The sequence below is a fragment of the Coloeus monedula genome (genome assembly GCF_965178545.1).
Source record: "Coloeus monedula genome assembly, chromosome: 1".
NCBI lineage: Eukaryota > Metazoa > Chordata > Aves > Passeriformes > Corvidae > Coloeus > Coloeus monedula.
Genome location: NC_138781.1, coordinates 125,778,318 through 125,801,213, shown reverse-complemented (window position 1 = coordinate 125,801,213; position 22,896 = coordinate 125,778,318). Strand labels below are relative to the sequence as shown.

General features: G+C 40.2%; 1 protein-coding gene across 4 annotated transcripts in view; it reads left to right on the top strand.

Annotated features, from left to right (window-relative positions):
- NCOA2 (nuclear receptor coactivator 2) overlaps positions 1-21,876 on the top strand; it is a 190,139-nt gene extending 168,263 nt beyond the window's left edge. For all 4 annotated transcript variants that reach the window (XM_082292711.1, XM_082292713.1, XM_082292710.1 and 1 more), the window contains 8 exons: positions 1,503-1,668; positions 3,535-3,813; positions 4,579-4,656; positions 5,171-5,405; positions 6,251-6,428; positions 8,686-8,884; positions 14,682-14,774; positions 17,767-21,876. In XM_082292711.1, the coding sequence (XP_082148837.1) occupies positions 1,503-1,668; positions 3,535-3,813; positions 4,579-4,656; positions 5,171-5,405; positions 6,251-6,428; positions 8,686-8,884; positions 14,682-14,774; positions 17,767-17,778 (1,240 nt within the window). In that variant the 3' untranslated portion in view covers positions 17,779-21,876. The remainder of the gene's footprint in view (positions 1-1,502; positions 1,669-3,534; positions 3,814-4,578; positions 4,657-5,170; positions 5,406-6,250; positions 6,429-8,685; positions 8,885-14,681; positions 14,775-17,766) is intronic.
- Positions 21,877-22,896: the final 1,020 nt, after the last annotated feature.

Below are 22,896 nucleotides of genomic sequence, written 5' to 3'. Positions count from 1 at the left end.
AATTTCAGGGAGGGTTTTTTTGCTAGCCTCATCAATTGTTTTTCCTTATAATAGATCCCTTCTTATAAGTTATCCTTAGAGTTTGTAAGCCATTTGAATCAAAGGGGTTTTTTTTTGTCTTCCCTTTTGATGATTCATAATTCCACCTATGAGAGTTAAAGAAATCTCTCTATGAGTTTGATTAATACTTTGCAATGTTTTAAAGGTATGTCATATATCCTTTTTTTTTGTTTACTATCTGGGATCCAGTTAAAAAGAATACATTTTTATTAGTTTTCCTGCCTGCCATCCTTTGAGTTTTTTCAGTGTATAGCCTGATGATGCAGCTCTCCTGCTTAGCTTTGACACAGAGATTAGACTTCCATGGCAACCATATATCTCATTATGGAAACTAAATACACAAACATGTTTCTTTGTTTTTTCTAAACAGACATGTAAAAAGGGTTCCCATATAGTGTTTTTCCTCCCTCCATGGGTGACAGCTTTTATTGTCTCTGAGTAATTATCTGGGATGAGAGTCTTCCATGATGTGTGTACTGTAGCTGCTCTGCCTGCAGAATGCTTTGCTCTTTATATTTTCTGTTGCAGTTTTGTGGTAGCGTGCGTGAAGCAGGGCAGGTGTGTGAACTGCAAAACAAAAACGTGTCATTTGGCTGCAGATAAGGTGTTATTTCAGATTTAGTTTGTTTCTCAGGAAGTTTTGTCCTTTGGGTTTATAATAAACCTTTATTCTGCCTTTGTAACTGCGAGTGTGCTTCGCATACAAATTCAGGGGTGAGGTAAGCAGGATTTATAGAGCCATCACATGCAGCCTGACAGTAGCCAAATTCTTGCTGATGTCCTTCCAAGGCACATAACCAAGTGTATAAACTGATACCCAAATGTACATTTGGGGTGAACCGATGCAGTGTTTTGCTGCAAACAAAAAGGGGAATGTCCTTTTCTCCCTGGTCCCTCATGCTTCTGCCCAGCTCTTCCAGATGTTCAGTTTGTGCAAGCTCAGACAATCCATGGACCCCCTCTGTGACTTCTTCAGCTTGTTTAGCCTGATAGAAAACCAACTAAGGGGAGAGTCGATGGAAATAAATACTTGTGAAATGAATACTACTTGTGGTAGTATACTTAATCTGACATCAGAAATTCCAAGTTCGTTTTTAAAAAGCAATTATTTAGCCTTCTGTCTTCAGTGACGATATTCTATACTGACTTCTCTGTTCCTCTGTGTACCCTGTAATACGCAATCAGCGCTCAGGCTACCTCTGGTGGGCTTTCTTGCTTGTCAGATATACCACGCTTGTAGGGTCTTGGCAGGCATTAATCACGCTATTTAGTTACTTCTTTGGGTAGCATAACTTTCATCCAGAATAACTTTCTAAGCAGAATTGGCAGCGATTAAAATAATTTCTGTCTCCACTTGTTAGTTCAATTTGAGTACTAATCCTCTGATATTATTTCACATTTTCTGGCAGCTGTTTACCAATGCTGTGTTCATGTTTTCACAGGCAACCGTTTGGCAGCTCACCAGATGATCTCTTGTGTAATCATCCTTCATCAGAGTCACCAAGTGATGAGGGTGCTCTCCTGGATCAGCTTTACATGGCATTAAGGAATTTTGATGGTTTAGAAGAAATTGACAGGGCTCTAGGAATACCAGAACTAGTGAGCCAGGTATACTGGACATGGTATTTTGCATGTATTAGATATTACTTTTATAAGATATGTTGTCAAGGTGGGGTTGAAAAAGGGGGTTATAAAACACCTCTTGCAAGCTAGGATGGTGGAAGTCCCTTTAATGGCTCAGCGTCACCTGAAAACCTTCTCTCAGCCCCTGGTTTAGTCTTCCTTCCTCTCCCCTGCCACCCTCACCTAGATCTCCTTCTTCTGACCTGCTGTTTGCAACTAAACTGACCAAAACAAAACAGTGGTGGTCAGAGGAACAACTGTAGGGGGAGAAAGGTAAGATCATGGCCAGCAACAGTGTACAGGAAAGAGGAAAATAAAAACATAAAGACCTAGGAGCAGAGGAGCAGGATCAAGAGTTTAGTGTGATGGGGGTAATAAGCTTTTGTATTAGCAAACCTGAGATGTGTAAATTCACCCATGGTTTTTTCCTTAGTTGATTAATGTGTGTTAAGGGATGAGTTTTATCTGAGGCAGCTGATGTCATTCCAAGCACTTACACTGTAATTTTTTTTTTCTAAATTATGAGCATGCTTCCTAAACTTTGTTCTATGCTTTTTCATCCCCACAGTAATTTTTGTTGACTTCCATGTGATTCTTGCCCATTTCAGTCTTATGTGGTACAAATAAAATGTGGTAAAAATAGAAATATTTTGCATGAAAGTTAGTTCCTGACATTTCTGACATCAGAATTTTATTTCCAAAATCGGTGTATGTCTGTATAATGACTTAATATTCTCAGAGGAGCCTGCAGTACCCAGTTCATTCCCCAGCACTCATCAGCACCCTGAGCATAACTTCTGAACTAGCTCTGCATTTTAGATATGAAATAGGACCAATGAAATTCTGCTTTGAACATGAGAAAGCTATCTCCAAGCCTATTTGGTACAACACAGAACTCAGTGAGGTGTAGAGCTGGAGATACAATTTATTGCTGAACTTCAATTTTGCAGTATGAAATTGTCATGCAGTATTATACAGGTTTTGGAATGCCACCACCAAAAATTATGAATAATGGTTTATTTCAAACTAAGCAGTAAATATGTTTCTATTTAATTAATAATTCAGTGGAAACAGTTAAAGGATCTTGCAGATAAGAGAACTGCTTCATTTTAAAACATGTTTTTTAAAATAGCCTTTGAACATTTTACAGCAGCTTAAAGACTTTCATGAGGGCACTGAAATTTAGATTAACTTCATTTTCAAGGTCAGTGTGGAATAAGCTATAAAATTATTCTGGCTAGAGCAAATATTAGGGGAGTATCTAGAATGGAATTTAGAATTGTGTTAGCTTATTTATGCTAATGGATAATCAGTTAGTGCAAAAGTGCCCTGAAAGAATTAGGCACTCTGTTCACATTAGCTTCTGTAATAGTTTCAGGCATCTTTATTTGAAGTCATTCTTTTGTTTAAAGATACTGATAAAAATCTACTTATTCATTTGTAATACCTTTGAATTTATCTCAGATTCAAGGGCAAAAATACGCTGGCATCACTTCATTTACAGATTTTGATCTAGCATTTGTTGTTTCAGGTTTTTATTAATTAGAAGAGTAATACAATGTCTGTGTAAAGAACACAAGCAAGATTGTGGGGTTTTGTTTTAAAAAAAAAAAACAACAAAAGAAAAGGGAGAGGAGGAATTTGTCTCCATGAATATATTTTGATACTTAAATATACAATTCTGCTTATTTTTAAGTTTTATATTGAGGTAAAGAAAGCTTATGTAATTTTCTGTTTCAAAACATTCACATCCTAGAAGGTTGTTTTCGCAGGCTGTCCCTACTAGTCCCGTATAATCCTCTGGAAAGCCGTGTCCCACCAACTGTTCCTATTGTTGGTGTATTTCTGCAGAGCCAAGCTGTCGACCCCGAGACCTTCCCCAGCCAGGAGTCCAGCATGCTGATGGAGCAGAAGGCTCCGGTGTTCTCGCAGCAGTACGCGGCGCAGGCGCAGATGGCGCAGGGCAGCTACGCGCCCATGCAGGACCCCGGCTTCCACGGCATGGGGCAGCGCCCGGGGTACACCGCCCTGCGCATGCAGCCGCGGCCCGGCCTGCGGCCCGCCGGCATCGTGCAGAACCAGCCCAACCAGCTGCGGCTCCAGCTGCAGCACCGGCTCCAGGCGCAGCAGGTACGGCCCCCTCCGTGCCCGGCTCCGTGCTGGCACAGGCGCCTCTCCTGGGCGGCACCTGCGGTCAGCGTGCGCCAAATACACCGGGTCTTGCTTCAGTGCACTCCTAAGCTAAAAACAGGAGCCACAATAACTTGACAAGATAGAGCCTTGCACATTCTCTTTTTTGATCTTCTGTTTTGGCATCTCTACATTATTCTTTGTGCTTTTTGCTGTATCTTTTTCTATTTGTTGTGTCTTGACTTTTCCACCAATCTAACTGCTTTTATTGCTGCCTGTTACCTACATCCTTTTTTTTCCCCTTGGCCTTGGTCTACTTTTGAGAATTGTTTTAAGTTGTTTCATTTTTAAATATATGGGTTCATAGTACTATCAGTGAGATATCAATGCTTTTTCTGTTTAAGGAGGAAAGATAATTTCTGCCTTAAAACATCAGGGTGAGGTCTACTTTGGAGTAAACCTCAACAGTCCAGTCCTAAACTGAAAAAGAACAGGAGCTATGAAGGGAGCATGTTTGTTATAAACAGCGTAGTACCTGTGTTGTTATTTGCATGGTGTATTATCCCTTTAAGAAACAGCATTCTGTGAATGGTAGTAGGAATTGAGGAGGAAAATTAGTCACTGCTTGAATATGTAGAACTAGGTCTACAGTCCAGCTGACCAGGGAAGTAGATCTATATAACTCTGTATATAACACTTTTTTTCTCTTTCCCTCTAAAAACTTTTGGGTTTTGGTGTTGGGGTGGTTTGTTTTTTTCTCTTTAGAATCGGCAGCCACTGATAAATCAGATCAGCAGCGTCTCCAATATGAATCTGTCTTTGAGAACTGGAGTGCCAACACAGGTGAGAGAAGTAGTACCTTAAAAAAAAAAAAAGTCACTTTCTTTTTTGCTTGCTTCCCTCAATATAATGCAGTAGTAATGCTATGTGGCAAGCACAGTTTCGATACAAATAACGCAATCTGCATGATAGGGAGTATTTTGCTATTTTGTATCTGAGAGTCATTCCCATTTTTACATGAGATGGATGGTTGTTTAATAAAGATTTTATATAACTGCATTTTTAACCATGCTTCTAGTTTCCTAAAGATGTGTGTTTTTAATGAGCTGCTCTATTTGCAGTTACAAATCACTGCAACCTTAAACACTGGTATTATTTCAGTTAGTGACTCTCGCACTGTTGAAAGTCTTTCCCAGCAGAAGTATTAGCAAGATTATTTTCTCCTTCTTTATATTTCTGTTAGTTGTGTGATGAGGGGGAAAAAAGCTGGAATCTCCCAGATTGCTCTAGTGGAGATGCCTCCAAGGCTGGGTTGCCTTGAAGGGTTATTGATGGGTGGCGGTGGTTTTTCCCACAGGGCCCCATCAACGCGCAGATGCTGGCGCAGAGGCAGCGGGAGATCCTGAGCCAGCACCTGCGGCAGCGGCAGATGCAGCAGCAGCAGCAGGTGCAGCAGCGGACGCTGATGATGCGAGGGCAAGGCTTGAGCATGACCCCCAGCATGGTGGCCACCGGTGGCATCCCAGCAACCATGAGCAACCCGCGCATCCCGCAGGCAAATGCACAGCAGTTTCCATTTCCTCCAAACTACGGTACTGGTTCCACCCCCCCTCAGTGCATTTTGTCAGTCCTGACTCCCCCGTGTTCCCCCCTGTGCTGGGTCCAAGCCCATGGTCCACAGGCTCTTGCCTGGCTCCCTGGGAAGAGTGGAAACCATGGTGGTTTGGACCCCTTGGAGGTTCCACTTTCCTAGCTCTAGTACCAGTTATTCTCCAAGCATCGCTCGCTCTTTGAGCAGTAGCAGAAGTGCAGTGTGTTTGTTGATATATAGATATATGCAGATAAATGTGTGTATGCACACGCAAACACATATATGTGTATGTATTTGCTTGATGGACTCTGAATTTTGAGTGAACTAAACAAAAAACTCTTTTAATTTAAATAATATGTATCAGTTTTAGACAAGGCATTCGATTCCCTACCCCTAACCCAAAGTGTAATATGATAATTAATACCATTTCCTTTCTTTGTTTTACAAAGCCACAAACCACGTTGTTCTGGGCAGTTACCTCCATACAGTTATTGTTATACAGTTTCTTTATTTATACCTACTGTATAAGTTATATTATAATTATATTAAATAATATGTTATGTGAAAGTTCTGCTGATATAATAAATTATGTCCATCCATTTCTAAATTTGGTATCTACTCTTACTGATCTATTATCCTTTACACCAGTTTCTAATAGTAATAATGTTTCATAATAGTGCTTTCCCTCCATGTATTTGTAACTGGTTTATGAAAATGAAGAGACACAAAGTTAAAGGTTCCAGATAATATAAGTAGGACTGTGTAAGGACATGTCAGCAGGTATGAGCTCTTGGTTTGTTTTAACTCTGAATGTACAGTGGGTAAATTTCTTGTTCTCTTCTTCAGGTATTAGTCAGCAGCCCGATCCAGGCTTCACAGGGGCCACCACGCCTCAGAGTCCACTGATGTCACCAAGGCTGGCTCACACTCAAAGCCCCATGATTCAGCAGTCTCAGGCTAATCCTGCCTATCAGTCCTCTACGGAGATGAATGGGTGGGCACAAGGGAATATGGGTGGTAACAGGTAAATCCAGAAGAAAACCAAAATGAACACATAGAATAATGGGGTCATTTATGGTCTACACTTTCTTATGGGCTTGTTTTATGTAATTGTTCGCGTGTTTAGTTGTTGTTTACTGTCTATCCTTAAGGAGATTTCTTTTCAATTTGGCTTGACGAATTGGTTTAAATTCTGTCTTCATACAAGGCGAAGTGAGTGCATAGCTAAAAGACCTGCATCCATACAATGCATTGCTTTGTCTGTGGTAACTGATCAAACACTGTGTGCCCTTAAGAAGCACCTGTGCTGCGCAGTGAACTCCAGCCCCTAATGTTTGTGTGGATGCATTTCTTCTGCATATGATTTTCATGTTATGCTCCCACACTGCTTTCCACATGGCTGGATCAGCTGAGCCAGAGCCTATGCATTCCCTACTGCTCTGGAATTGCAATGACTGGATTATCACCTCCCACTTTAAATGCTGGAGTGTAACGAGGTTCAGCCCATTAGTGCTTGCACATGCTGGGGGTCAGCATATAGCTGTCATTCCCTGACAGCATTGTAGCAATACCTCACGCATGCAGTCACCTTTTCAGCTGAGGCCCCTGCCCCTGTGGGTGTAGTTCTAATAATCAGTCTGTCCAAATCAAATGGGTTGGATGTTGAACACTATCAGTAGGCAGCAGTGAGCTTCCAGATGAAGTGATCTGAGCTTTTCCTTGGAAGATGGGAGGAGCTATCAGGTACAGCCTGTATCACTTGGCACGGGTGTGCACACAGCTGTCTCTAGCACAGTGCTTTTGTCATCCTGAAGTTCTCAGGCTGAGTGTCCTAGCACAGCAACAAATCTTTTTCCTGCTAGTTGACAAAGATTTAATAAACCCGGAACACCAGTATTTTATTGATGAGGCTCATCCAAGTAAAGTGCCCCTAAAGCAGCTGATTTATCTCTTATCCTCATCCTTGTCCATGCCTCATCCTCACTGTCTTCCTGAAGCATCTGCAGGGGGCATAGCTGTTGCTGTCATGGCTTCTGCCAAAAATGGCATCAGGGGCAGCTCCATAAGTCCAATGGTTGGCTTTGCTGAACTGCAGCTCTACAGCAGAGACATGTCAAATGTGCTTACACAAGCCACTGAGTATTCACAATGATCTGTAGTGTACTGTTTCAGCCATCCAGATAACAACTTCAAAATGGGGTGAGGTGGCCTGAAAAGACATGGAATTGGAAGGAAGAGAATGGTGGGATTTTCTGGGTTTGGTCCTGTGCCCAGAATGCCGTTGCACTCCACCAAGTCTCAGAGTGCACAGCAAGAGCCTAACAGGGTACCCAAGTGCAAGGTTGAGCGTTAACCCTGAAAGATTTCCTCAGCTGTGGGAGCAGTGTTTCACAGGGAAGGGAAAGTCAGCCACAGACACAGCAGCTTTTCCAGTATTTCAGTCTAATGCAGATCCTCTGAACAGACACGTTCTCAGTAATAATTCCTTCAGTGGCTGTTGAATTATGCTCCAAGACTACAAAAGACTGATGTGTAAACAGTGAAGTGCATTTTAGGAAATGTAAAGAAGTCTCTCATACGGCTTTCAACATATTGGGAAGGAAGATACTGTCCAGAAAGCACTTGGACTAAATAAAATCTGGGATGAGGTTTTCCACCTGAGTTACTCCTCTTTAAGTTGATCAGAAGTGCCCTTATAGGAACATGTAGGGTAATTGTCTTAGACTTTATGTTGTTTCTTACAGTGCCACATTTTCAAAACCTGATGCTAAGACCTAGTAAATAAATTTCTGCACAATTGCATGTCTATATTTGTGAGCCCGCTTGCCATAATTGTATGTGCAAATCTGGTATTCATATATGCAAATAGCCTATTTTGCAAAAAAGAAAGGTTATTAAGCCATCTACAATTTCAGCTCAGCAGTCCTGTGTTGTGCTAGCACTGGAGGTTAAAGGTGTTTTCCTCTCCCTCCAGGCATTACTTTAAAATACATACAAAGCTCCTTTAGACAGCTAATTGGCTGTTCTTGCACATGCATAACAGATTTGTACTCTGCCATAGTTTCACATGCAAAGGCATGCATTTTTGTGCACAGACATGGGACCTTAAATTTTGAAAATCTACTCCTTAGACATTAATGTAGCTGAAAACTGGTTTTTCCTTTGAAGTTGGAATAAATGACAGTAAATACTAATTCTAGCTTAAGATATATTAAAAAAAGTTTCTTAGTGGCTTCAGCATTCTAAGTCTGACACATTGCTTTTTCCATTCCTTGCTGTAGCATGTTTTCACAACAGTCCCCACCACATTTTGGGCAGCAAGCAAGCACCAGCATGTACAACAATAACATGAACATCAATGTATCCATGGCAACCAACACAAGTGGTATGAACAACATGAACCAGATGACAGGGCAGATCAGCATGACCTCAGCGACCTCTGTGCCTACATCAGGGTTGTCCTCCATGGGTCCTGAGCAGGTGAGAATCTAAGGATGTGAGATGACAGCTAGAGGGTTTGCTTTTACTTCCAGTAGTTTTTCAGGTCCACTGCATTATGTTTCTCTTACTAGTTTTCTTGAGAAATGATGATGTTAAAAGGGCTTTGGTTTTAGCTCTGCACTCGAATAGCCAAGGTGACCAGTGAGGTAGAGAGCACTGTGGCTGTCTCCTGGACTTCCATGCGAAGCACGTGCTGATGGTAGCTCCTGTTCTGAGTAGTTAAGTCTCCGTAGCGCAGTTGCAGTTGCTGATTTTCCCAGCAGTGGAGGCTAGAACTGGATGGCAGGCAGCTGCTTCCTAGAGAGAAGAGCGAAAGCTGCCAGCGTGGGCAGGGTTTGGAAGATGCTTCAACTGCCACAGGGTTTGTAGTCACAGACAATAAATATTCAATCAGCTTTCAGAACTATCCATGTGGCAACTTTACAAGCACAAAATGCACATTTTTTGTAATGTGGTGCATATAAAATAGGTTGCTGAATCAATAGGTAAGTAACCTGTTCTTTTCTGCTGAGAGGATGTTTGCACACTCTTTCTTACTTGATACTGCTACTTAGGATATCTGAAATAAGGAAAAATAACATTTCTGTTTGTCGACCTGCAATTAAACTATCACAGTACATGAATAAGTGACAAAAAAATCCTCTTCATTAACAGGCTCATGTATTTGTTTCAAAGCTGACTTTCAGGTTGTTTAAAATACAGCTAGTTCAAAAACACAGGCTTGAAATTATGGACTTTTTCTAGAAATATTGGCTGGAAAGTACCTCTTGTGTCTTCAGGTAACATCTCCTTCTATGGACATCTCTTGCTAAAACTTTTTCCTGATACCATAATGTTCCAGTTTAAAGCTGGTTATGTTAATGGCTTGTTAATGTATGACCTTTTTGCAGCCTAAATTTGATAACAAGAGAATTTGCTTTTCCAATATTGTCCTTTACCTTAAATAGCTCTTTTCTTTTCCTATATTTTAAAAAGATTCTATCAACATGAAATTTTTTTTGTTAGTTTGAGATTGTTAGATTTTTTAGTTTTGGGTTTTGTGGTGTTTTTCTTGTAAGCCAAACAAGCCATGGTTTTTCAGTCTCTTAGGCTTTAAATTCCCCTTCCTTTCCTGCAGCTGTTCTAGTTTGAATCAGTATTTCCTAAGCACCAGAGCCATGTGCATAACATTACTTCTTCCCCATTTCTCTCGGAATACTCTGACAGATATAGCTGCAGATCACATTTGTCTTTTACAGCTGCTACATACTGGTGAACCAAAGTAATTTTGATACTCCCAAATCTGTCACCTTCCCTGATATTCCCAGTTGCTAAGCCCAATTATGGAAGACTTTTTTTATTATTAGTTCCCAAGTGAATAGAGTTGCACAAATTTAATGTAGTAAAACAATAGTAAAGCCAAAAAATAAAAGAGAGGGGATTTAAAGGTGATGACCCAATCTGATTTCTCAGCATATCCATGCTACATATTTTTTTCTCAGGAACCTGAATTTACAAACTGCGTTGTAGAAAGAGATCTGGTTTTATTTCAAAGATTTCCATGCAGGCTACTGTTTCCCCTGGCACAGCTGTCACACTGCTTTTCCTTCCTGTTAGACTACAAGATCTTGTTTCAAGATAGCATTTATCTAACTTCCAGTAAGCTGAATAGGCTGAAGTTCTTTATCTATCTCAACATTTGGGTTTCAGCCCAGTAGATTTTTGGATCTACTTTAAACTCCGTTGTAACCTCCTCCTGGCAATATGAACAGAGTAATCAGAGACAGTGATTTAACAGTCATTCAGGCCATGGGTTGTCTTGGTTCTTTTGGTGACAATGTCACACTGAAAGCCTTGTGATGACCCCCCAAATTCTCCTCAACACATTCTACATTGATGAAACCTGCATTCTTTGTTCCCAAAAGTGTTGCCTCCCTCCTGTCTCCATCAAATTGCATTTCTTAGATTGAGTGTGTTTAAGCAAAGTCAGTGGCTCATTCTGTAACAGTAACCTGTTTTCCTCCGGATCTACCACCCCGGCCCTGTGTCATCTGCAAGCAAATGTTTTATGCTTGGTCTAGGTCAGAGGTGGCCAGCTGACAGCTGAGGGGCCATTTCTGGGCCACAAGACAGCAATTTTTAGTCCTCAGGAATGTGCTGTACTACTTTACATTTTCTTTCTTGAGAAACATGAATAGCTAAAAATGCATACTTGAATACTAAAATTGACACTTCTTTTTCCTATTTTCAGGGCATAGTGTTTTACTGTTTGACATTTTTATTTAGCCAGTGACCTAGACTCTGCTGAACTTTTTCTTGTAACTGGTGGTTTTCAAAATGACTGTATTTTCTGTAATTCTGCTGACTGTTGCCATTTCATTCATTCTTTGGGGTTTTCTTACACTGTCACCTACACTTCTGTTTACTTATTCAGTGTCACTTTTTGTTCCATAATACATAATTTGAACTTCACGTGCTTGTCTCTTTCTAACCGCAGTGAGAGTAACAGTGATTACACTGCAAATGTGTTCTAGCTTTTGAAAAAAACCTCAACATTATTATTGGGTGGTTTTGGAAGTAAGGTGCCTGGACTTATTTACCTGGTGAGAAGCAGGTATATTACCCCTGGTACCAAACAGGTATTGTTGGCTCTCTCCTCTCTCGTTGTGGCACTATGCTGTATCATACGGATATATCCAGAGCTCAGAAATACTGAGTTTGGTATTTATCTGATCATACTTCTGTTGTCTCCAACTTCTCTTTTTTACCACCTGGGCTCCAAGCATCACCAAGCAAAAAGATTATTTCCAAAATGGGCTTAGTAATTATTATATACTTAGAGGCTCTTTTATATATTTGAGGAATGAGATCTTGTCTCATTGTCATCTTCTCATAATTACATTAAATCTCTTCAGGCTGCTCTTACTAGTGTTTCTTCTAGGAGGCAGCTACCAGGAATGCTGAAATGCTAGCTGCCAGGTCTGCAGGTTCCTCCTGTCCGAAACAGCTTCCCCAGGCATTGAGAAAGTAAACCTTGCTGGTGTTGCACCATTCAGAGATCCTACTGTGCCCTTGTCCTCATCTTCTTGTTTGCACAGTGAGCGATTGCCATGGTTTTTGCCTGTTATTTATTTTGCATTGTGGATCCATGCTATTTACTGAGCTATCAAAGAAGCAATTTGAAACCTATGCAAGAAAAGAGGTTTTCACGATATGAAATAACCCCCTATTTAGAAGTCCACTCAGAGGAGTTGCTCATTAATCTGCACAGGGCAGTACTCCCCAGGCCAAAATTATCATGGCATCTAAGAAGAGTTACCTTGAAATGGTATTTTGATTTCATTCAGCATACCAGATTAAAGGAGCTCTGGAGTGGTAGGAAACTTTTCTTGTTAGACACCTTGTATATAACTTTGCTTTACTAGCAGAAGACTATTGATTATGCTTAATTGCAAAGGAATTGTAAAACATATTTGTTCCTTTTTAGTCAGACTTAATATCTGATAATACCACTTTACCTTTCTTCAGAAAATTATAAAAACGTGTCTATTTCTTTGTCCTTCTCCATACTTTTCTAACTGAATTTTTTTTGCAGTCAGAAAAGTTAATGTGGGGTGTTTTAAGGTCTTCTGAAGCAAATGTATTCATATGACAAAATAGTAGGGGTTTTTTAATGGGTGTTTTTTGAGTTTGGGTTGGGATTTTTTTGTATCTGATACCATGTCAGGATTCTTGCATCATCACTGGCAAAGAGATTCTGTAATAGAAACTTCATTGATGCCTTTGCTATCCTTTTCTGGTGGCCTGGAGCCACCTTCCTTTTCTGTACCTGTCCTAAGTGCCATGAGGCAAATCATGCGGTCATCTTTTCGTTCCAAAACTGCTGTTGATTCAGGATACAATTTTTTTTATTTCTGCTTTTCATTTTTGCCTCCTTTTGTCTACTGAACAATCAGAAAAGGTATTTGTGTTTGCACATTCTGATGAATGTTGATTTATAGCAGAAAGCACTTTTTAAACATGGAATCACCAAATGCACGTAGATAGAGCTGCAAAGCTGTTTTCTTTCTTTCTGAATAAAATAACATGGTTCTCTTTCCTTCTGATTTAAATTTTCACATTCAGGTTTAAAAATCTGTCCACTTTAAGAAGAAGAGAGCATCACTAGGAGGCTTGCAGCACTTAATCAACTTCTTTGGAGTTAAAATTCCTATGGCACAAATATTTTAAGTTTTTTATCTTTCCCATTGAATTGTAGTCTTGTCTCTGGCAGCATCTGAAAACAGTCTTTAGGTGGTTGTATATGATTGCATTTTTCAAAATCAGTGAGTGGCAACAGATATAACAGGCAGGAGGACCTGAAATGAGAAGGCTAGGTGTGGTAAATTCAAGATGGTCTTCCTGGACAAGAGAAGGCTGAGACAGGATCTTTCCAATATATATAAAAGTATCTAGAGGGAGGATGTAAAAAGGATGGAGTTGGGCTCTTCTTGCAGGCTCTACTCAGTGGTTCCAAGCATTAGGACAAGAGGCAATGGGCAGAAACTGATGCACAGGAAGTTCCACCTGCATACAAGGAAGAACTTCTTTACTGTGCGGGTGACTGCAGTGGGACAGGTTGCCCAGGGAGGTTGTGGAGTCTCCCTCCCTGGAGATAACTCAGGAAGCCCCTAGACACAACCCCTAGAGCAGTGTGCTCTGGGATGACTCTGCTTGAGCATGGAGGTTGGAGCAGCTGACCCACTGTGGTCACTTCCACCCCTTATCCATTCTGTGATTTTGTGATTCCCCCCATGCTGCAGCAGGTTGCTGTAGCTGAAGTGGGTTACTCCACAGGGAGAATTTATTCTCTTTGGAAACACATGTCTCCTAAAGGACTGGTAACACAGAAAACATCTTTTTCCTTCCTGAGAGATCTGGAGGGCTATATCTTCACTATTATCACATCCATCTACTCTGAGGGAAGTAACAGAGAGAATCAAATCAACAAAGACTCCCTAGAAAGAGGTTTCTTTCCCTGTAAAACTTCTAGGGAAAGCTGTTTCTTATAATATTTCAGAACCTTGCTGAAGGGCTCTGTTTTGTATTTTATGCCAGTTCCTACATGGTGAGATTAATCCTTTGACTGAGAAAGCAATGCTGTAAATTTGGCTAGCTACTCTTTTCACATAACTAAGCTTGACAGACCTTTTGGTTGTGCAGAAATGCTCAGCTTCAATACTTTCCTGTGACTGTGTTCAGAAAATTGTGGAGACCATCCCTTTGGGAAAGCATGCCACTGCATGTTTTCCCATTTTAATGCTACCTTTCTCCCATAGCTTACAAAAAGAAAAGTATTGTTAAAATTAAGTCAGTAGTTGGTATAATTTAGTCTTCATGTTATCTCATCAGGCTTTGAAAAAATTTTGTGGTGCTTTGCAAGCAGCAAAGCCATGTGTTACTGAGGTTAGGAAAGTAGTTACTTGTTTCTGCTTTCAGAACTTTGATAGCAGAGATGTCCTCTTCAGATAACATTGACCTAATTTATGGAGCCTGCTTTGTAAAACATGCATAAGGGTCCTAGTATCAGGAATTAAATCTTTGTTGTTACTTGTGAAGCAGAATAATATGAGTCAAACACATGCTGTGCAAGAGGAGTGCCTGGCTCTACAGTCACTTCCCTGACTTTAGCATCGTCTCAGGAGTGGGTGTTGGTGCATGCAAGTAGTGTAATGGTCTGTAACACTTCTTTTTAATTCCCAGCCCTCCTCCCAAAGTGTTTTTTGATTCATTCTCCTTAATATCTTGTTACCAATAGGTTAATGATCCTGCTATGAGGGGAGGAGGCAATCTCTTTCCAAACCAGCTGCCTGGAATGGATATGATAAAGCAGGACGGAGATGCAGCACGGGTAAGAAATGGGGTACGGGTGCAGCAGGACTATGAATATGCTGTGGCTGGAGCGGATACGGTATCTTTTTACTTACAAAGTTACAAGTGCCCTGAATAATAGTAATTAACGAGAGGGAGGCGCGCTCTGTGGACACAGAGAAGGAAGGAGGGAGGGACAGACGGACGGACAGACTGACCGAGGGCGGCCGAGCGGCGCGGGGGAGGCGCCATCTAGCGGCGGCCGCCGCCTCTGCCCCCGCGGCCTCCTGGGCCGGTGAAGTTCCCTGCTGTCAAAGAAGAGGAGTTTGAGTAACAGGGGAAATTAGGAACATCTGTCTGAAAAGTTAGTAACATGAATGAAAACGAAGAATGGGAAAGTACTGAGGTAGAAGTAGCCATGCATGTATTTTATTGTATCCTTGTCTTTTTTGTATTCATATGTATTTAAAAACCTCCCGGATGCCAATTCTTCTCACGCCTTCATTGTTCATATAAATATACAAAGGTCTGTTTCCAAGAGTGAGGGATCTGTCCATAAAGAGTCTCTTCTGCAACAATTTCATGGTCACTTTGATTAATGAAAGGATGCAGTGTGTTCTGCTCTAGCAGAAGTTATTATATACTAAGGTGTTCTTACAGAATCATAATAGTTTGGGTTGGAAGGGACCTTAAAGATATCTAGTTCTAACCCCCTGCCATGGATGGGGACAGCCCCTACCATTAGACCAGGTTGCTCAAAGCCCTATCCAACACTGAACATTTCCAGGGATGAGGCATCCACAGCTTGTTTGGGCAACCTGTTCCAGTGCCTCATCACATTCACAGTAATGAATTTCTTCTTATACCTAATCTTAACCTACTCTCTTTCAGTGTAAAGCCATTGCCCCCTATCCTGTCACTATGTGCCATTGTAAAAAGTCCCTCTCCAGCTCTCTTGTGGGCCTTTTTAGGTACTGGCAGGCTGCTAGGAGGTCTCCTACTTAGTGCATTCTCTAACCAGTTAAATTTCATGTGCTAAGAGAAGCCTGACTGTCAGAGAAGAAAATACCAAGTACTGCTGAGGAAAGAAAGGGAAAAAGGATGTTGAGACAGAAGCAGAATAAAGGAAGAGGTAGATTTTAAAAATTAGTTGAAGAGAGAAGGAAAAGAGAGTGAATGTGACAGAAAGGGTACAAGAGATGGTGGAGATAAGTCAGGGTGCAGGTGAAAAGAAATAAGTGGCATGACTTTGGGCAGGGAATCTCTGGGGTGTAAAATTAAAATCATGGAGTCAGTGCCGTGACAATGGGAGGGACAGTAGCAATGCATGAGAGAAGCTTTGTCTCACCTGAAGAAAAGCAACTTCTTAAAACCTCTCAAATTATTTGGAAAGGTACTTCCAAATTATTTTGGACTAAAATTTTGTAATTTTACGTTTATTTTACCAATATACCTGTGACTGCCAATGCAAATGCAGTTTATATACACTATAAATACCTTTCACTGAACTTTGAACTGTAATAGAGGTTAAACAACTGCTTTTGTCATGCAACTGAGCCATAAACTACTGCTACATAACTTTTTTTTTAAGAAAGTTTAAGCTGTGTAATTAATGTGCAACTGTTGCAGTACATAATTTTTTTCAAGTTGCTGGTGTAGTGGGAGTGTTTATTTAGTATCTCTCTGGAGATACTGTTTGCTAAATGTCCACCCTGAAAATAAGGACATCTTTGGATTTTCACTTTCGTTTCCACTTTATCTTCAAAAACTACTAACGGGGTCCCTGAACTGCCTCTCAACATGTTAGAAAGAGGAGTCAAAGTTTGGTTTGTCCGTATTAGTCAGGGCATGAGGGATATGAGTGTGGTGTCTCTGTGCTGTGATGAAGGAAGGAGGAGCCACGATCAGGGCTCAGTGCTGCCCATGGCTGGTCACCCCCTGAGGGCTCCAGCTGCACCAGCTAAACTGGGAATAGAGGATGTACAAAACATAGGGCCTTGCTTTCCTGACACTGACTTTATTTGTCAATAAACATACATTTCTGTGCCTTGTGTGAAGGCAGAGGAGGGTGTGGTAAGGTCCAAAGCACGGTGTAGACAGCTTCCAGAAGGCAGCCTAGCAGCTTGCATGTGGACTGGAGAGAAGACTGCCTGCCTTCCCACCCACCAGCCCTGTCCCTGGGCAAACAGGACCTTCCTTATGCGTGGCAGGAAGCTGTGAGCAAAGAGCTGCTCCACGGCCAGAGCCACAGGATATGAGTGAAAAGAAACCCCAGGGGAGTAGGAAAATGGGTTTGGCTGGATTGACTCTCTGACCTGACTGACCACAGCACCCCATGGGAGCAGGCATTTACAAGGAGAGAAGACAGGCACAGATTGCAGCCACTGGAAGGAGTAGTCTTAAAACAACTGTGAAAACCACATCCTGATGGTTTTTTAAATAAGAAAGAAGATAATCAACTCAGTTGAAACCAGTTTGTACTATATTTGTGTAAAGACATTGCAAGGGTATTAAGTATGAGGTAAAAAACATCTCTAGGGATCGATAGCTGAAGTTGGTTTTACTTCTTTATTCCCTTTTTCATTATGAGTCTTGGAAGGGAAAGTGAGCCAGGGCAGTTTTTTCCTTTGATGGTGATGCAGCAGTAAGAGAGGTTTTTGCACATATTGTGAGAATGAGACTTCTCTTAAACCCTATTGCCATGCCTTCAGCTGGAGTTTACAAAAGGTGGATGGTCCTGAGTTGCTATAATATCCAGGATAATTGGAATGAATTAAGGACCTAAGAATGCAGTGAAATTAAACCCCCACTGATACCAAAGGAACTAAATTGCTGGTCAGTTGTATCAGTGTACACAAAGAATAGTTCAGCTTTATAAATTCCAATGAAATTTCAGGTGTAAAGCATTACAGTAATGCACAGTTGACAACAGATGTTGCACTCCAGCATCCCAGATCTCATTGACCTATCCATCTTCACTATCCCAGCAGGAAGAATTCATTGGTTTTTTCCCCATTTCTCTTCTTTTGCAGAAATACTGCTGACCCTGAGGGTGGTTCGGTTGCTCCTTTCTTCAGCTGACTGGGCTTAGGGCCCCAAATCCTTACCAGTTTGAAGAGCTGCGTCTGTTTGTCGTGTCCCAGCGGAGCTGCCAGCCCCGGCGGCTGCCTGCTGCCGACAGGACTCAGCCCTGCCTTCCTGAGGGGAGCCGGGTGGTCGTTGCCGAAGAGCAGCCTCTTCTTTGACAGTCTGAAGCTAGCGTACAGACATTGCTCAGTCTGTTCACTGCATTCACCTTAGTGCAACTTAGATCTCTCCTGCAAAGTAAATGTTGACAGGCAATTTTCATAAACCATGTCAGATTGAATGTATTTAAATGTATGTATTTAAGGAAAAACAACCATGCTCTTGTTCTGTTTCTGTTTAGTTCTAGACCTTGGGGTTTTTTTGCTTTGTTTTCCCTGGCTTACTCAGTCTGGTGCAAAGGATTCAGTTCTGTCTGAAAACTGGTGTTTTAGACTAAGGCCTGCATTTTGGGGCGGAGAGGAGGCATGGAGGAGGGCGTAGAAGCAACGTCTGGTACATATAGAGACCTCCAACAAGCACGTTCCACTGACAGCAAGTCAGAGAAGATCAACTGATGCAGAAAACTATACAGACCAATTTTGAATGGGGTTAAAGTTGTAAAACAGATGAAAATTACCCTGCGAGAGGGCTGTTTATAAGGGGTGATTTGGTTGGGTTTTGTGGTAGTGTTTATGATGCAAGTCATGAATCCAAACATACAAGTTGGTTACATTCTCATTTAATTAAATTCCTAACAATCAGCAAATCTGTTTTTTTTTAACTTGGCTCTCCTGACCTCTGTCATCTTCTTCTTTCTGATAGAATTAAAAACCAGGTTACTCCGTTATTTCCTTAGGTGTGTTTCCAGCAATCTGCACAGCCAGTTACTGGATGCCAAACAGCAAAGTTCGATGGTAATGCATGTACTGATTATGGTAGTGGCAGAATTGGTGCATAATATCAAAGATACCTGCTGTAAAGCATGATAATTTCTGGTTCCCATCCCCTTAGCTGGGAAGATAACAATTCCTGTAATACCTATAGCAGATATCACTACAGACTTCACCACTATCGTGTTTCTCATTATTTTAAAGCAGTGTGGACTACGAGGACGTTTTGTAAGGTACATAAAATCCAGTTTATATGTAAACAAGCAATAATTTAAGTTGAAAACTTAAGTGTTTTACTTGTATAATTTTTGTGAGATATACATGTTGTGAAGTTGATTCCAAATGAGGTACTTCAGTATTAAATTAGATATCTTCTTAGCCGTGTGTGTCTCCTGGAAAAGTGTTTTGTAAAGGATCACAATGCCTTGATTAGACCTAATTTGTAGGCTTGAGACTTCTCATTTTCTAAGCCTTGTGATTCTGCTCATAATATCATTTAACTAACCTATATTATATGCAGCCACTGTAGGAACCAGTTCTTGATTTTTGTATGTTTATATCCTTTCGTAACAAATCTTAGAAAAACTGTTACTAAGCAGGCCACTGTTAAGGCATGTTGGTTTTTTTCCTTGCCCACTGTGGTTTGAATAATCTTTTACTATACTGACATCAGTTTCTGAGGACTTGGAATATTAAGAAATTGATGAGTTTGACCTTTGTTTTCTTTCTGCTGACTCCTAATTGTTTAGGAATGGTACTCCCTAATTTAGTGCTCCCAGTGAGACTCTCCAAACTGCGCTCCCCCTCCATCTTTCCCTGTGGAGTGTTGGAGAGGGGAATTGGAGGCACAAAAGGTAAAGATCATGGGTTGAGATAAGAAGAATTTAATGGAAACAGCAATGAGATAAAAAACAGTGACAGCTACAGTACTAGTGACAGAGGGTACAAGAAAGAGACAAACGATTCTCACGGAAACCCACGACATGCCCGACGCTCCCTCCGCAACTGCGCTGATCCAGAAGAGAGCCCTTCTCCTGGGAAGAGACTTCCTTCCCCCGCCCCTGCAAAGATGTGAGGTGGTATAGAATAACCTCCGGGTCCTAGCCATGCCCTCTCCTGGCTACTGCAAAAGTTAACCCTATCCTGGCCGGAACCAGGACACTAATCCACAAACTTTCTAACCTGAACGCAATTTTTTTGGTGTAATGTAAAATGCAATGCATTTTATAATATCTAATCAGCCCTGCCTTTTGGGATTGAAAGGTTTGTCGTGTTGTCATTTAATTTGTTTTGGTATTCAGGTGGGAGTTTGAATGAAATAGCAGCCATTCTATGTTAAGGTTGAGGAAAATATGGTAAAGGCTGTTTCTGTGTTCATCCCTAAAGAGGACAGTGCCACCATTCTAGAGAAGCAACAATTTTTCAGCTGTCACCATTCTGTTGCCAAACTCAAACAGAATATTTAGTCAGCTGAGTCATTCTTTCACCTGCTGATGGGAAAAAATAACCATCAGCCCTGACCTCCACAGCCTCATTACTACATTAGTGTTGAACTTGCATTATATATCTGACAAAAAATTGCTTATATAAGAAATGTATAAATTTGAAGGAATTAATTTCATGCACCACAAAGTGTAAATGAGTTTTAAAATAATTTTGTTGCTATTCCATTCTTTTTTGGTTCTTAACTGTAACCTCTGCAGATAGATTATTCTTTTTCACAGTGGAAAAAAATAGTTTAAATTTGTCCCATTTCACAACAGACCTGCAAACCCATATCTGTAGTGATTATGAGACTTCATCATCCGTTGACATTTTGAAAGAAAGGAGATTGTACCTATCACTTTGGCTCCGTTTGGGTTCATTGTGACTTTTGTCGTCTTCTAAGTAATGAAAGAGAAAAGTGAGTGAAGGAATCTTCTGATCATATTGATCACTATAGAAACAAAAAAGCCAAATCAATTCCCTTCATTATCAGTATTTTTCATCCTGTATACAGTAAATTTGTTGGAGAAAGTACTTGGATTTTGTTTAAGAGAACAATTAATCAGTGTTCTATTTACATTCTTAAATGTGAAAGGCGCATAATGTGAAAAATAAGCATATATACACGGTCGCACGACCTGTTTAAGTGTTCATGTAATGTGGTGAGTTTAAAAAGTGAAGTGAGCTGTTTTGCTACAAGGAGTTAATTTGTACTCAATCCTTAAAATATTGTCCCACACCAGTATCCCTTTGGGCCTGTATTAATTAAAAGCAATGTTTTTGCAGTTTATACAATACATTTTTTAATCTTTGTTTAAAAGCGGAATTCATATGGGCTTAACAGAAGAAATGGGTGGCACAGCTCCACTTGCAGAACCCAAAGATACACAATCAGTTTTGAAATGCAACTTAAGCCATTAATTGTTGGTGTGAATTTAAAAGTTTTCTAGTATTTGTATGGTAGTATGCTGCCTAAGAGCAAAAGCATTCTCTGCACAAAAGAAAATTTACTGTAGTGGCTTTGATTTTAATTAGAATTTTCTCCCTGGTGTTTCTTTGTAGACTAAAACAAAATCTTTTAAGTTTCTTACTACAGGTAAAAGCTATGTGCAAGAACCTCAAAATGCTAAAATCTAGCATAATGCCTTAGATCTGTTTTTAAGTCTTGTATATTCCTACATAGCTGTCTGATGTATTATATTTGTATAGTGAATTGTGTACAATTTTGGAATAAGTGCATCATCACTTAATCTTTATGTTGTTCAATAGAGATGATGGACACATTTCTTCAAACATTTTACTGTCATTTAATTTTTTTCCCTTTATGTCATTTGTGGGTTTTATTTGTACAGTTCATCATGAAGTTGCATCTGAGATGTGTGTATATGAAAAGATTATACAAGGGTAAAATTAAGCAATATATAAACTATGGTTCTTCAGGAGAAAGCTTACAGTGTTTCAGGTTGTGATTTATTTTCAAAACGGAGTTGACTCTGAACATCACTTTGTTCACCTGCATTGATGTTTGTATTTCTAGTGTTAGCAGTTTATGCAAAGGTAGATATATTCAGAGAAATTTTAAATACATTTATGCAAGTTAATATTGCTTTGCTGATGCTATTTGCTTATTTGATGTTAAATAATGCTATTGTAAATAAAGAATTCTGTTGTTATTGCATCATTTAATAAATTTTAATGCCTTCGGGTTTTACATGGCTTTAGAGATTTCAACATGTTTCTGTTGTGTCTTCATTTGTTCATAGAAGGGTGTAAGATGTAGCACTAAAGCACTCCAGGGTAGATAGATTGCTGGGTTTTAAAAAGGCAGCAGGCTTTGGTGATGAATTTATATTCCATCTAGTTGTTACTTGCAAGGCCTTTCATCTTTTTAGTGCTATATTAACTGAAAATGTTTATCTCATGGCTTAATATGAGAACAGTTCATTATGAGTACTCTTTTGTATCAGTCAGGATGAAATGGGTGTCTTTCATGGCAGTGTCAGCAGAAGCAGACCTCAAATGTGGAGATGAGTAGAGTTATGGCTTGTTCTCCTTGCTATGCCAAATGGTGGATTTAAGACAGTTGAAAAGGTTTGATTGGTCATTTGGAAAAAAAAAATAAAAAAGAGCTACAAGAATGCTTGTAGCATTCAAGAATGTACAATGTACAAGAATTATGTTGTCTCCGGGAAATGGATGAGGCAGAAAAACTATTTATATTAAAAGTTTTCAGAAATGAAAGTTATTTTATTTAAAGTTATTTTTCAAATACGAGTAACATTTTGCCATTCCCACCAAAACAAGGCTTCTCCTGCAGTTCTCTTGTTTTCAGCAAAATGTTGGCGATACGAAGAAACTAATGCCACATTAAGGAAACCAAGGAAGGAAGTTTCTTCCCAATGTGGAGTCAGAAGCAAGTAGAGAAAACATCCATGTAGTAAAAGGCAAAATGTTTCCAATGGGAACCTTGCCTTTATACACTCTTATAGTTAATTAATATTGGAAAGAAGATACAACAGTTTTAGCTAAGACTCCTGGCATCAAAATATGATGAGCTAATGATGACGTCTGATGTAACTGGCTTTATGAAAGAGAAGTGCTGCCTTTTACTGTCTAGATCAGGCTTTGTTGACAGAGACCAGTGCATGTGACATGTGGACACGTTCTTCTAACCTGATGTCATGACTAAAGAAAAACTTACTGCCTTTTGAAGGTCCTTCT